This window comes from Aphis gossypii, chromosome 3 (assembly GCF_020184175.1).
Source record: "Aphis gossypii isolate Hap1 chromosome 3, ASM2018417v2, whole genome shotgun sequence".
Classification (NCBI taxonomy): domain Eukaryota; kingdom Metazoa; phylum Arthropoda; class Insecta; order Hemiptera; family Aphididae; genus Aphis; species Aphis gossypii.
The window spans coordinates 11,761,049-11,777,267 of record NC_065532.1 but is presented as its reverse complement, the minus strand read 5'-3'; the positions used below and the strand labels follow the sequence as shown (position 1 = coordinate 11,777,267).

General features: G+C 27.9%; 3 protein-coding genes across 3 annotated transcripts; all 3 read left to right on the top strand.

Moving 5' to 3' along the window:
* The first annotated feature begins 4,179 nt into the window (after nucleotides 1-4,179).
* Nucleotides 4,180-7,769, top strand: LOC114124126 (mothers against decapentaplegic homolog 3-like). The gene is made up of 5 exons (XM_050204573.1): nucleotides 4,180-4,767; nucleotides 4,870-5,031; nucleotides 5,102-5,326; nucleotides 6,684-6,828; nucleotides 6,903-7,769. Exons 1-5 carry the CDS (start codon nucleotides 4,701-4,703, stop codon nucleotides 7,024-7,026), a joined length of 723 nt encoding a protein of 240 aa, XP_050060530.1. The 5' UTR covers nucleotides 4,180-4,700; the 3' UTR covers nucleotides 7,027-7,769.
* Nucleotides 7,770-9,495: 1,726 nt separating this feature from the next.
* LOC126551398 (proline-, glutamic acid- and leucine-rich protein 1-like) lies at nucleotides 9,496-13,172 on the top strand. The gene is given in 13 exon segments (XM_050204559.1): nucleotides 9,496-9,742; nucleotides 9,811-9,895; nucleotides 10,139-10,248; nucleotides 10,401-10,472; nucleotides 10,554-10,766; nucleotides 10,839-10,996; nucleotides 11,081-11,266; nucleotides 11,405-11,521; nucleotides 11,591-11,735; nucleotides 11,818-11,836; nucleotides 11,839-12,002; nucleotides 12,065-12,277; nucleotides 12,400-13,172. Coding segments are annotated over 13 exon segments (2,133 nt in total). The 5' UTR covers nucleotides 9,496-9,715; the 3' UTR covers nucleotides 13,024-13,172.
* Nucleotides 13,173-14,697: 1,525 nt separating this feature from the next.
* On the top strand, nucleotides 14,698-15,534 carry LOC126550988 (uncharacterized). The gene has a single exon (XM_050203742.1). The coding sequence runs from the start codon at nucleotides 14,698-14,700 to the stop codon at nucleotides 15,532-15,534; it is 837 nt and encodes a 278-aa protein (XP_050059699.1).
* The last annotated feature ends 685 nt before the right edge of the window (nucleotides 15,535-16,219 follow it).

Below are 16,219 nucleotides of genomic sequence, written 5' to 3'. Positions count from 1 at the left end.
CAGTTCTTGCCCTTAATTTTAGCCCCATCAGTGCATTCTACTTTTTATGTTAATAATCACCCACTTCACAAAAATGTTTTGTAAGCTACTTTATCAATTAACACCAACATTCACCTTTGAATTTTTTTATTTTATGTCTAATTATCACATTCTTTAATTTTTCATCTACATTATCTCGTAAATTATCGTTTGCAAAATATTGTGCTAATATATTTTTTATATTTTTATACAAATATAAAAACTATTTATTTAGAATTTTGTATTAAATTTTCAAAAATGTTGACCCAGTAAATAACTTTTTATTAACAATTAAAAACAATTGAAAAATTGGAGTATTTAAAAATATTTACCATAAAATTACTCTAAAAAATTGAAAGAATTATCATATAATGAAAATGATAGTATCAATATTTGGTGAAAGTATCTACTGCAGTTATTCTTTTTTTGAATTACAACAAAAAGCTAAAATCGTTTGATTATAACTTGCTGTTATACGAATGAATTCGTATTAAAATAACTTAAAAATGCTCATAAAAATATATTTTGGCTATTAATGTCCGGTATTCTTTAATTAGGAAATAAATTAATTATACTATAAAAATCTTGTATTACATTTTTAAATATTAGGTATAAACAGAAATTCTTTATGTATTTCTAACTACGAAATAACTTGTATTTTTCACAAATTTGATCAAAATTCTAAATACAAATATTAAGAATACATATTGTATTACATTTTTAATCATTTTTGCTCATTTATAAATTTTTACTGACATTCATAAAAAATAAAACTAAAAATAATCGAAATTTCAATTGTATATAAATAGCTAAAAACAAAGTTTCTGTGGTTATTTATTTTTTAAATAACAAGATTTTTCAAATTGATCATACACAAAAAGAACACACATCATTGGGTTCTATGTTCTGCATAGAATCTAAAAAATAAATCTTAAAATCAAATACTAATTTTTATGATTTGTTATTATGATTTTGTTTTTTAATTTTAGATTTTCATGTTTAAAAATATACTCAAATTTAAAAAGTAAAAAATCATAAAATTATTAATTGTAAATACAATGTTGTATATTTTTCAACTGAAGCAAAACGGAAAACAAGAGAATTTAATTTTAGCCCGAGTGAAATCAAGAAATACAGCTAATTATATTATTTATTGTGTATTTGTATCGTAATATATACGATACATTATGTATTAGGTATATTATGATACTCATATATTAATATTTAATATTATAATATATTATAAAGTAATATTAAACATTAGGTTTTGCGAATGACCTAGACATTCTTGGTAAAGACGTAGAAAGTGTGAAAAGAAATATAGAGTGCGTAATTAGGAATGCATCAGACATTGCGCTTGAAAGTAAACGAAGAAAACACAAAAGCTATAGAAATTATTGAAAGTGATACAAGACCCAATTCACATTATTATATACCTTTGAAAAAGAAAATGCCTTTAATACCTTGGAGTGGATTTTTAGAATTTTTATTTTATTCTTTTTTCTTATAGGTATTACTTTATATTTTTTTTTATTGTATATTATATAATCTTTTTGACTTATTTGTATAATTGTTGTAAATTAATATATTACATTATAGTTATAAATATTTTATATTAAAAAATATAGATATAAAAAATGTAATTCAAATTTTATTTTCGTAAATAAAGATTATTATTAAATCAAAGAGAGGATTGTTACTTAAAAATTAATAATGGAATACATGGAAGCGAAAAAAATGTATACCTACCTACTTGTCTTGCTAAAATTTAATTTTAAATCAAAGCTATTCTCGAAACAAAGGAAATGGAAAAAAAATAATTAGATACTATCGTTAACAAACTAACCTAAGGAAAATTTATGGACCTACCATTGATATAGAAATAAACAAGTGGAAAATAACAAAGGTAAAACAGAAAACTGAGAGATAAGGCACTATAGTGGCATAGGTTACTAAATACTATAGTCTATAACTATAGGTCTACCTATATAATATTATAAAGAATTAAAATATGAATATATACTGCAAAGAGATAACACAAAAAGAATAAAGACTATGATTAACTGAAATTTAAATGGTAAGAAACCAAAAAGTAGACGAAAAAAGTGTAGGAAGTATAAAATAAAAGAAGACGTAGAATAATTAGACATTAAACAAATTGGGAAGTATATACTTTAAAGATCGAAAACCATGGAGAAAATTATAATAAATGACTAACGGCGGCATAGACTTGCGAAGAGCCATAAAACGAAATAAGAAGACTAGAATATTAAGACATAATATAATAGGTATTCTTTTTTTTTTTTTTTTAATATGTTAAAATATTGCATTGCTATAGGTATATTATACTATTTTTTGTATTTTATTTTACTACCCTTAATATCGTAAGTTGAATTAATTTATGCTAAAAACATATAGCATTTATTACATTTTCAATTATTATAATAGTATAATATATTAAATTTACATTATTTAAATTATTTTATACGTAAATATAAAAGTTTCGAGTCCTTATAAGTCATGGAAAAGTATTTTAAAATAATTAAGATCGTTATTTTTTACTTTTCCTAAGTTTAAATATATAATTTCGTCCAAATTTGAATTAATTAACAGTTGAAGAAGGGATATTTCACTACATTTGAGAATCCTTTTTTACCCCTGGGAATTTGACGATACCAATCGGTTATAATTTTGTCAGTAGTTTTAAAACCATAGCTAAAATACCTATTGGCTATTACTGAAAGATTCACAAGTACTTTTTTTATTTAGATCACTATTTAAATACAATATGTCAATATTGTGTTAGTTTTGAATCTGTAATTTCTTTATTAGTGCTCGATAATTAATTAAACTATGCACTTATGCACTTAAATGTGTTTTTGTAAGCTTGAATCGTACTAGAAACGATATCGAGCTATAGAATTAATAAATGCTCATACTTAAATATAATTTAATCTATACTGAGACAGAGATTGATAACTCAATTTATATTTTATATAGCAATAGGTATTATAGGTATCTCTAAAAAGAACTATATTACAGTGAAGTGGATTTAAAAAAAAAATCAAGTTTGATTTGGTCTAAAATAACTATTTATTTATTTATTGAAATTTATAAGCCAAACTAAAAAATATTTAATTTCGCACCTTTTCTTTCTCGATTTTATATATGCTAATAACTTAGTTCACTTTTAATTAAATATACAAAATCCATAATAACGAACAATTAAAATTAAAAAACGACCTAATAGTATAAGCGAAAACAAATTTGTATAGGTATAATACAAGTATAAATGACGATGTGTTATTAGCGACTGTACAGAAGGTACTCACTGTATAACATTATTGTCATAGGTACGTCCATAGTATATAAATGATATAATACGATATTACGACATATACATACAGCGATTTAAGTACGAATATCTCAAGACTCAAACGCTACCTTAATCAATTGGGGTATCAGCGATAATTTGCTAAACCACCAAAAATATATAGCTACTAATGTCTAGGTACATTTGTATTTTATACAATTTAATTTTATATTTTATACCAATTATTAAAAAAAAAAAAATTTCAATTGTAACTATTTGACCTGAACATGCCGCACTCCTCTAAAAATATTTTCAATTAAATATTAACATTTAACATGATATCTACATACCAAAGTGTGCACACATTTTTTGTGTTGATGTTTATATTCAATTTTGAAGGTGTTGAGTATGATAATCGGGTTCGTATAATACAGACTTTGTTCTAAAATTAGTAAGTACCTACTCGGTAATTACTAATTGGCAATTTATTTAATTACTACTTTTATAATATTCACTATTTGTAACTTACATAATACGAATCATAGACCTATAAAATATTTAATAACAATAATTTATTGGTATGAATATTACAACAAATCACGATAGGCTATTATAATATAATATTAAATATAGTCTGGGCGGTCGGCCGGTCACCGGTTTATAGGTATTTAGCAATTTAGCGTTTTTACGCGGTTTCTTCCAATCTTTTGATAGAATACTCCAATGACGACCGACGACGAGCCAAAAATTGCAAAGACACTTCGAACTCGTCCGCGTTTCGCCACGAGCGCCATCTACAAACGCGGCGGAGGAATGTCACGCACGCTTGTGTCTTACCCGTGAAAACTGAAAACGGCAAGACGTGTGTGTGTGTATTTGTGTGTGTGAGACGCGCGTATTAGTGTGTGTGTGTGTGTGTGTATGTGTGACGACTGACGAGTGACGACGCTCGGAGCGAGGCGCATAAAATAAGTGAAAAAAAAAAAAAAAAGTCCCGATTTAACATTGATTGTCCGTGATTGTAGCGACTAGCAGCCTGTCGACAGGTACGTTCGAAGATAGCGTAGGAGGCGCCGGCGCGTGACGTACCGTCGACTTATATTATCCTAATTTCTAAGGCAGTCGATCACCGGGTTTTATCGTTTGTTGTTACGTTGTTTCGTGTGTCGAACCATTACGTCCTTGTGCCTTAGGTGCCGCTTGCCGGAAAAGACGAATTTTCGGGTTTTCATTTCCCTCGATTTCCTGATCGTGGTTTTTTTCAGTTTGACGGCCTCCCGGAGCGAGTGATCTCGTTGTGCGTGTGCCTTTGCAGTTTCGGGGTATCGTCGCGAGTGGAACCGGTGGGATATCGCTCTCCGCCTCCGAGATGATGGACTCGCCGACCACACCGCCGGGCTACATGTCCGAAGACGGCGATAACAACGAATCTCACAGTGAGTAATTCAGTAGTAGTTGTATTGACATTGATAACCCGACTCCGGTGTATTTTGTTGATCGTTGTCACTCTTCCCTAATGTACATATTAATATGAGCAGGTATGAGTCCCAATCCTACTGTGATGGGAGTACTGGACACTCAACCCGTCCTCTATTGCGAACCTGTATTTTGGTGCTCAATTAGCTATTACGAGCTCAATACAAGGGTTGGAGAGACTTTCCACGCTTCTCAACCTTCTATATCGGTTGATGGCTTCACAGGTAATGAAAGTCACTATATACTTAGTACCTATAATTTCCATGTTGAAATGATTTCCTTTATCAATTTCAGATCCCAGTAATTCAGAACGATTTTGCTTGGGCCTATTGTCAAATGTAAATAGAACTAATGTAGTTGAACAGATTAGACGACATATTGGAAAAGGTGTACGGCTCTACTACATTGGCGGTGAAGTATTTGCAGAATGTCTTAGTGATTCTAGTATTTTTGTACAGTCACCTAATTGTAATCAGAGATACGGATGGCATCCAGCCACTGTTTGTAAAATACCTCCAGGTATGTTTAATTATTTCTTTTACGGATTTATTAAATGTAATAGTATACTAAAAATTATTTAAATACAATATGTCATGGATTCTTCATATAGGTATGTAGGTACCTTATAATATAAATTGTTCCAAATGACAATTCAATTTTTATAAGGATTTATTTGCTTATGGTTGCCCATACATCATGGTTTAGAATGTAGGGTCCGTTTTCCTGATTAAAAGTTAACATTCATTGTTTTACAGCCGTACTGTTCCTTATATGGTTTTCGTCATCACTTATTGCTTATTTAGTATTTTGTTGATTTCTTCTACTTTACAAACATATTTTGTAGAATGCTGGTCATTGTGTGTGATATTTCAGTTACAAAAATAAAATGTTATAACTTGAAACTGGTGGTTAATGTAGAGCAGAGTAAAATGTTTTCCATAAAGATTATACAAAAATGTTTATTATAATTTAAATAAAATAAATATTAATTATTGTTGTAAAGAACATAATAAATAATAATGTATTGTATTGGTATAACCATTGATTATAAATTGGTATCTGGTATAATATTTGGTAGGTACATGCCACCTACCACATATTTTAGTTCATTGCTAATAATCTAACTGAATAATAATTATAAATAGTAAAATTCAGACAATTCAGAATTCTCACCTTATCAGTTAATAATTAATTACAATACTTATTTATTTAAATAAAAATTAAATTACGATTCAATATTTTTCAGTTATTTTACTAGATACTTCTTATTTTATCCTATTACTGTTGAATATAGTTTGCATGTCTTATAATAAATATTACCAACTATTTTATTTACTTTTATTTTATAAAATTATAAATCACAAATGAACTAACTAAAGACCTAATAAACTAAGTACAACAATTAACTATTACTAAAAATATTATTTGTAGCCCAAACCAACGTGCGACATGCTAAACTCCAATTATGAGCAAACACATAATTATTCATTACCCTAAGTACGCAACTACATATCATCTTCTCAACAATTCATCCATACGAGTAGTAACCATAGACAAGTATACTAATAAATAAATAAAATATTAGCCTAAAATAAATAAATAAATAGTAACCTTTCATTAACACTATCAATATTTTTAAATTATCCAAATAAATTTAGATTTAAAATTATAAATAAATCTGTAAACTATGTATTTAATATTTTCTCTAGGCTAGTAATCGTGTTCATTGTAAATTCCTTATTTTGTTTTACACCTTAAATTTATCTAATATTTACTAGTTATCATTTGTTTTTATTAATTTTACTAACTAAATTTTATCTTTTCAGTTGTACATGTTTTACTGAAAAATTATTATTATATTTTATTGTTAATTTAGGTTGTAATTTAAAAATCTTCAATAACCAAGAATTTGCATCTCTTCTATCTCAATCAGTAAGTCAAGGGTTTGAAGCAGTATACCAGTTAACTCGTATGTGTACGATACGTATGTCTTTTGTTAAGGGCTGGGGTGCTGAATATAGGTAAATAATAATAATTTTTTATTTTATTTAAAACTTTTTACATGTATATAAATTATATTTGATCGTATTCATAGGAGACAAACCGTTACATCTACCCCTTGTTGGATAGAACTACATCTGAATGGGCCATTGCAGTGGTTGGACAGAGTTCTTACACAAATGGGTTCACCTCGCTTGACATGTAGTTCTATGTCGTGATTTAATTTTAAAATTTTAAACCACCTTTATTATTACTATATAATATATATATATATTTTTTAACTGTACATAACTCTTGGAATGGCTGTCTAGTTTAAGGTCGTGAATTGAATCTGTATTTAACCTAATCGACTAATTGGAACAGTGGTTTTGTGTTTTTATGTTTTTATTTTTTTTAATGTAACATGAAAAAAAAAACGTTTAAACCGAAATGTTAGTGATAGATGTTTAGAATTATTATTGAGTATTAGAGTTAAGAATTTTTTTATTATTATTATTAATATTTTTTTTTATGTTAAAAATAAAAATTTTAAATAACATGACTTTAAATATATATATGAATATATGATAGTGTTAAGTTTCAAGCTTTTATTTTATAGGTTTGTTCAGTTTGAATTATATTGTTTAATGTTGTATTAATTTAATTTAATAACCAGAGAAGCCAATAAAACATGTAAAACCATAGGACTTCTAGCATTAAATGAGCATGTTCATCAAACTGCTTTTTGCATTCACCATGTGCAATATATTTTCTAAATTAAACTGGTAAGCCGTATTTTGTAAGCGCCCAAGTTGTAGACAGCTGAAATATGTTAAATATATTTAATATTAAGCTATATAACATTTTGAATTCATTGTTTATAAAGTTTTTAAATACATCTCATTGTTTTGTCGAATAATTAATACATTTTATAAAGATTTAAATATGTTGTATATAATTATAAAAAAGCATTCTTTTCATATGAGATTTTGAAATTAATTGGCCATTGTGATGTCAATAAGTACTTTCTAATGTTATTAAAAATATTCTTCAACTTTTTTATATAACTTGTAATTTTATAAACTTTGAAATAAAATATTATTAATTATAAAATAATGAATACAAATATATTATTTATAGTTATTCGGTACTTTTAAGTACCCTAATTTTTACCAAATTAAAATTTAGTTATACATAATATTATAGTTGTTCTTTAAATACAGTATAAAATATGTCTAAAAGTAACAAAAATGTTAACTATTAAATCATATAAGTATCTAACCTAAATTGTGATTACTTTTGGTTTAATTTTATTCTAGTATGTAAGTGAATATTATATTGATGTACAATAAAGAGTAAATTTTCGGAAAAGAATTGATTAATAAATAATAGGGTCGCCATTACTCGATAAATATAATATATATGACTTAATATTATTCATAAGTAATAAATATATATTTTTTTTAAATTTAAATTTGTTAACTACATATTGCTTAATAATGTCTATTGGATGGATTAAAAAAAATGAAATATTCACTGTTTAGTTAAAAATTTATTTTCAATAGCTAGAATCTACACTCAATACTAAATCTAAAATTAAAACCCTTTTTTTTTTGGCCTTTCCTAGTATAAGGTAAAATTAAATGTATGTTTATTTTTTTTTTTTTTAATTGAAATTAACCTATTTGTTATATATATATATAATCTGCTATACAGTTTTAATTATTTTTTTTAATACCATATTTAAGCTTAATATCAACTTGATTATTTTGATTTCATAATTTTTTTCTAGTTATGGTTTCCCATTTATGATTTTTCACATGATATATAGTATTTTAATATAACTAGCTATACCATACAATAATACGAATAGGTTCATAGTATTAACACAGATTAAATAATTATTTTATTAAATCTGTGGTATTAATAAATTACAATTAATTCAATTATTTTATGTTTTTTCTTATAAGTTGTTCTTGAAAATGTCACATTTCATTGTGTCTGAATATCTAAGATAAAAAATGTTTCTATTTGTGTTATACATTTATAAGTAAAATAAGAAAATAAGATCTTCTTAGTTCATGCTTTTAACCTAACCCACGATTTAAGATATTCATCAGTCTATGTATCAAATATAACGAATAACGAAATATAGTTATTTCCGTATACGGTATTTTCTTATAATGTTAACGTGGATGTTTGGTGGTGTTTTATTTCAAGAAAACCCAAACCGTATTTTACATTTTTCTTTTCGTAAGTTATTTTCAGATTAATTTGTATAGAATTACATGGTCCAGATAAGTAATAATTAATAAATAATAATACAAACAACTGATATTTTATAATCATATAAAACGTATAATAAGGTAAAACGTATAATAAGGTAAATCTTATATCTATAACTATAGTTCAAATTCATACAATTATAATTATAAAATACTTATTGATCAAATCTTAAATTATGAAATAGGTAGGTACAATAATTAAAAACAATGATTGCTCTATAATCTAAAATCTCTAAAATATCTAGTCAATTCATAAGTAAATCGTGTGAATCATGATGAATCAAGGTGGGATTCGAAAATTAAGAACTCCCACCTCTACGCAACCCGTAGCACATAGTGTAACTTTACTCTATGATGTAGCACCGGTTTATCATAAAAGATAATAATGATATTATGTGATAGTAATATAGTATGCTTCATTGTTATCAGTCGCCGGCGCGTCATTCTCGCAACCATGTGGAATTTGAATGATTTGAATGATTTTATACTTGTGAGTTTGTGAGTTTGTGACTTGTCTATCCGCAATACATTAAGCTACTATATAGCATTACTGACGAGTAACGTTTATTGTTCATTGCTTAGTACTTAGTCGTAGAGTTGTTGTCATATCATACTAATCACAAATCGCAAAAACTGAATAAAAATGAATTCACAAGTCACATCGTTAAAGGTTTTACTAAAATAACATTTTGATCATTATTTGGTCGTATATTATAATTAGTATTTTGTATTTCATAGACTAGTGAAGCAATTAACTGGTTCCAGAAAAGTTTGAAAAATGCTGCTAATTATGGAGTTTCTTCCGAAGAATGCAAAACGTTTGGTAAAAAATTCAAATTTAATACTAATAATTTACTCGTCAAGTAGTCTTATAGTTAACAATCTGTCCAGTTATTTAATATCGGTGTTTTAAAATTAATAATACTTGGTTTCAAGTATTTTTTATTTTTGTTTCATTACTTACCTATATAATAATAGTTTGGTCACAAAGATTAGTATTGCGTTATCTAATTGGATTCCGTTATTATTTGTATGTAATGATGATATGTTCAATATTTTTTCTTAGAAATTTTCATTACATCAACTTTGGCTGATGTGGACTTAAAAAAGCAGATAACTACTACAGTTCTTCCAACATTTTTTGAAAACTTAATATCAAGGAAAATCGATAAACAAGTAAGAATTATAAATTATTTAATTACTAGCATTGACATAAAAAAATGTAATTATATAAATTAATTTGAATGTTTTTACTTTTGATATATTATTATACTATTAAATTGTAAAATTAAACATTTCGTTGTTCATACAATAATTTTTTTGTCTAGACTATAGATGCACAAGTAACTATAATAAGATTGTTTTTGAAATACTATGGAGGAACATGCAATCAATTCAAGGTATCATTTTATTTAACCATTTATTTTTAATGAATTAATTAATTTACTTAATGTGTTTGTACAAACGTAATATTGTTACAGAATATAATAGATAAATTTACATCTAAAGTATTAAGTGAATGTTTTAACGAAGATAGTATTGTTTTCAAAGTGACAAAATATCTCGCTTTATTTCCTCAATATGGTGGTCGCGGGCAATAAGGTATTAATCATGCTGATGCTTGGACGAATCAATTTAATGATTATCTATACTCTGCCAATTATTTTTTGAACCAACTTTACACTAATGTTAACGTAAGAAACATTTAATTTATTATATTTTAAAAGCTATTTATATCATATTGTATTTTCCTTTTTGGTAATTAGTTCTTTGTCGGAACTGATGTGACAGATCAATATGAAGGAAAATTTAATATAACAGTTTTCAATTTAGCTGAACTCGCAAAAATGACTCCTAAAGAACGTTATGAAAAGTTGACATCAGTGTTTATATTTTTTAATACAGCAATGCAATCAATGTTGTTGTAAGAATATCTCAGTATTAACATAAATATTTATATTATAATTATAATTTATAATTTAAATCAAAAATATAATAATATTTATAGATCAATGTTCTCTACTTTCAAACGTCTTGATTCCAACAAAGTTATTCAATTTGCTCTAAGTACTATGTCTGTTACTTCAGAAAAACTTAATGCTACAATGATAACTGACGATGTTATTGCATTAGATTCTGTTTTATGGAAATTACACTCTTCTGCCATCAAAACCATTTCAGCCATTATTAAATGGTATGCATTATCTACTTTTTATTTAAAACTTTTAAAGTATCGATTTATTTTTCTTATAAATTCATTGTTTTTAATTTTTTAATTAGATTGAAATTAGAATATTGAAAAATAATGAATTATAACTTATTAATTTTACAGTTTTGGGAGAATATTAATACCTCAAGGAACATTAATTTGCCGTATTTTATTACAATCCTTAAAAATGACACAATTTAATTCATCAAATTCTCAATATGGTACAACAAGATCAAAACTGTAAGTTTTTTAATTTTTTTAGAATTAATGTTTTAAATACTAACAATGTTGTATTTTATTTGTATTAAGGCAACAGCGTGTGTTAACATATCAAGTTCTATGCTCATGGCAATCTGTTGCTGGATCACAGAGTTCACTTGAATTATTTAGTGAAAGCCTTACTTCTGGGATTTTATTTGATATCAAATTTGATAAACCATCTCTAAATTTAGTTGTAAGTTTATATAAAAGATTATTTAATATTTATTAATAATATTATTCAAATAATTTATTTAATACTGAATTTTTCATTGAAGGTTGATAAACAAACAGGTAACAAAAAAGAAAGAGTGGTGCTCTAAATCAAAAAATTATGGATCAACGGGATACTATTGTTATGCATGATTATCATGCAAATCATACTGTTTGTAATGAAGCTCATAAGACACTTCAGTTATTTTTAAACACTTTATCATCAAATTTGAAAGTTCTGCAATTTAAAGTATGTTAACCATTTGCTATTAAATAATTATTTAAAAAAAAATTTAACATGTATTTTTTTAGATTTTTCAAAGTACGATCATGGGTTTGCTATTAGAAGTTATTAAGTGTCAACGGCCAAATGATTATCCTCTTCCATATTACGACGATCTGTGTCGTCTTAACCTATACAAGTCATTGTTAGCTGTGATTATTTCACCGCATTCACAATGCATTGCACACACAACTATAGCATTACGTGTTTTTACTTTTGGTACAACTGATCGTAATGAAAAAGTAAGTTACCATTGGAAAGTCTAAATTTTTTACTTGTAGGTATCAGTGATATCTAATATTTATGTATTATGTATATCTAATCATATTTTGTTATAATTGTTTCTGATTTTATTGTTATTCAGATAAAAGAAGTTTGTAGATCATCATTGAGTGAGCTTGAACATATTATCCGTCCACGTAATGATACATTATTTTACCCTCTTGAAAATGAAATAGAAATTCCACTATGTGCTCAAAATACTATACCAGAAAACAAAACTCATTTTTTAAATGAAATAGTTGAAGATTTTACTCTACCTAATCCAGTAAAAGGAATTAAGGATGTTAATACTGAAAATGTTCAGCCAAAAACAATTCTACAACCTTCTCTAGATATATCAAAAAACAAAACTCATGTTCTAAAAAAAATAACTGAAGATTCTACTACACCCATCAAAGCTAAAGAATTAAAAATTATTAACACGGAAAATGTTCAGCCAAATACAATTTCACAGTCTGCTCAAAATGTTATCCAAGAAAACAAAACTACTTTTTCTAATAAAACAGTTGAAAACCCAACTTTACCTACTGATGTAAAAGAATTAAACAATTTAAATACTGAGCCTGTTCAATCAAATAAAGTAATAGAATCTATGGATGTTGATAATAATATGGACTCAAGCTCTGGTGATGAATTGCCAATTCAAAATGATGAGGAGGAAGAAAATTATACAGATATGCTAAACGACTTTATAGATAGTGATTAAAAATGTGTACAAAACTATTATGAGATTCAATTAAATTTAAAGTATTTCATATACAATTTAATATTAGGTATTTGACAATAATTTATCTCACCTTGTAATCCAATACATTATCTAAAAAAATAAATAACCTTTTACATTTTTCAGTTAAATGATTAATGTTATCTTGATAATTTGTTCAGTAATTCAATTTATTTTCTGTTAGTATTGTTGAAATTTCAATTTTCAACCAAATTTATAAACTTATCTAAATATATATTTTATATCTATCAGTATAGATTGAATCTTTTCATAATAAGTTATTACTAATCAATAAAACCTCGATGTAGAGAAGATTTTCTCTATATTATGAATAGAACCCTTTAATTTACCAATTTAATTCTTATCAGATTGTGTTTTCTAAAAATTGTTTTTTGTATGTATTCTTGTATTTTATATTTTTACAATTTGAAAAATTTGTCAGAATTTTTAATTCTATAAGTGTATTTTAATGTTTTATTTAATAATGACACAGTAAATATATTATTGTGTCGTGTATTATATATGGCACCATTGTATGTAATAGGTAATTAAAAGTGATTAAAATGTTTTGTTCATAAATTATAGATTATAACTTATAGGTACCTCATGTCTTCTTAATAATATGGTTTTTTTACATTAATATTTTTTTGAATGAGAACATAAGTTTTTAATGTTATTTACTTAAATAAAATATTTTTCATAGTAATTTGATACATAAAAATCAAAATTCAAACGAATTTATGAGTTATTTAAATATTTAAAGTATATATGAGCTGAGGTAAATGGATACCTCACAAAATCTTAGTCTACTAATTTGTTCACTTAAGCCTCAAATACTTATATGTTATAATTCATAAACTATTATTCCAGATTTTGATTTTTATTTATCGAAATATCCCGAATGTATGTTACCATTCGAAAAGGAAAGTAAACTTAAAAATTATAACTTATAATTATAAAAGTATGTTTTATTTTGACAGGAAATTATGTGAAAATAAAAGTTAATATATTTTGAAATAATATTATGTCTAAAAAAATTAATTAGCTTGTATACATTTCAACTGAAATATTTAAATTTTGTAATAAATCAACCATAGGATATATTGTGGTCCTTATTCAATCAAAAATTTGATTCATGATAAAATGTGTCTAGGTACATACCACAGACGTCACTGACATATATGTATCTACTAGGTAATCTATTTAAATGTATGAAATTAAACAATAATTCAATATATAAAAATCAAATTTAAAAAATAGTTTTTACCAAATGTTTTAATTTTGAGGAGTATTATAGAATACAGATCATTATGTAGCTTACCCATAGACTTAAAATATTTTAAGTCTGGGCATACTATATTACTCAACTCCATAGACCATAGGTACCGCAGAAATTTTTCTAGGAGGAGGCAATGTTAGGATTTGTTATATAATACATAGTAATTTATCTTAACATATTTTATATTTTTGTTTTTAAAAACATATTTTTGAAAACCAGAGTGGGGCAAATGCCCCAGCTTGCCACCCCTTCCGGGCGCCATATCTCTGTTATACAAACCTTTAGTAGGTATTTATAAATTCCGTCTCTCCTTTGGGAAGCACGTCGAAACGGTCGCCAAAAAAGCGGCCACTTCGGCGGCTGCTCTTGGCAGGATCATGCCCAACATCAACGGGCCTGGTCAATGGAAGAGAAGACTCTTGGGATCCGTAGTAGAGAGCCAGCTGCTCTACGCCGCCCCTGTGTGGGCGGCTTCCGTCTGCGGCACTGCTAAATCCATTAGAAATCTTAGGAGACCACAGAGAGTGGCCGCCCTGAGGGCTATCAGAGCCTACAGGACGGTCTCGGACGAAGCTGCATTCGTATTGTCGAATATGCCGCCAGTTGATCTTATCGCCCGCGAGAAGGTGAGGATCAAGAGCAGGTACAATGACGAACCGAACCCAGGAGATCCACCTGTCTCCAGAGATAGGATCAAAAGGGAAGAAAGGAAGGCTACCATTGTCGAATGGCAGATGAGGTGGTCCATTTCAGGCAAGGCTGCCTGGACCCGCCGCCTCATCCCCGACCTGGTTAGGTGGTATAACAGGACGACTCCAGTTGTCCCCTGGACCTACCACATGACACAGGCGCTCACTGGACACGGCTGCTTTCAGTTCTACCTCCATCGCTTCGCAAGGGCTGCAAGCCCAAGGTGTGTCCACTGCCAGTGTCCCTCGGATACAGCAGAACACACCTTGTTCCACTGCGATAACTGGAACGGTCTACGCACAGACCTCCGTGAGCGACTCGGGCATCCACCAACATCAGCTGATGTGCCTGACATACTCTGTGGTCCTCTATTCGAAGACCTACCGACAGACGGCTATCAAAGGACGATTGCACTTTGCGACGCCGAGGAGACCCTCAGACTCTTCTACAAGATGGTGGAAAACATCCTCTCGGTCAAGGAGGAGGAGGAGAGGGCCCGACAGGCCGTAGAAGCCGATCGATGATCCCAGCACGGGAATCTAAAGCGGCGGGCTTAGACCGGCTTGAGAAGATGTCATCAGCACGTGATGTCTAGGATGGCTGGCTTAGTCCGGTCCGAGAAGAGGCGACAGGACGAGATGTTTAGGGTGGGGGACGTGGTTGGCCCGAGAAGTCAAGGGATAATTATAAAACAATTGTGAAATTTTTCTGTGAGGGGATAGGTGGGTAATTCCTGCTTATCCCTACTCAATGCTGTTTAATCTGTAAAGTCATAACAGGATGGGGGTACTCGTACACCAGCTTGCTGCGGTAGGGGTATCTCATAACTGTTATGACTAAGCCTGTGTGTATAAATTTATGTATTATAAATAAACGATGCTACATGGGGGTTAAGCAATGTGAAAACAGTTCGGCCTCCATGTAGTGATTTAAACGGAAAAAAAAAAAAAAAAAAAAAGGTATTTATAAATTTAAGACCAATAGCTACTAAGCTATCTATTATTAAATTTGTATACAAATACAATATATAAAAAGACAGTCGTGATAAGTACACATTTTTTTTCTAGGAGAGGTTAAGTTAATAGGTACCTACCTACATTTTCATACTTATAATTAGAAGCAACCACATTTATTTTTTGAAAACTATTTGTTACACTTACACATATAAATTAAATTACTACTACTGTATAATAGAGATATACACGTACA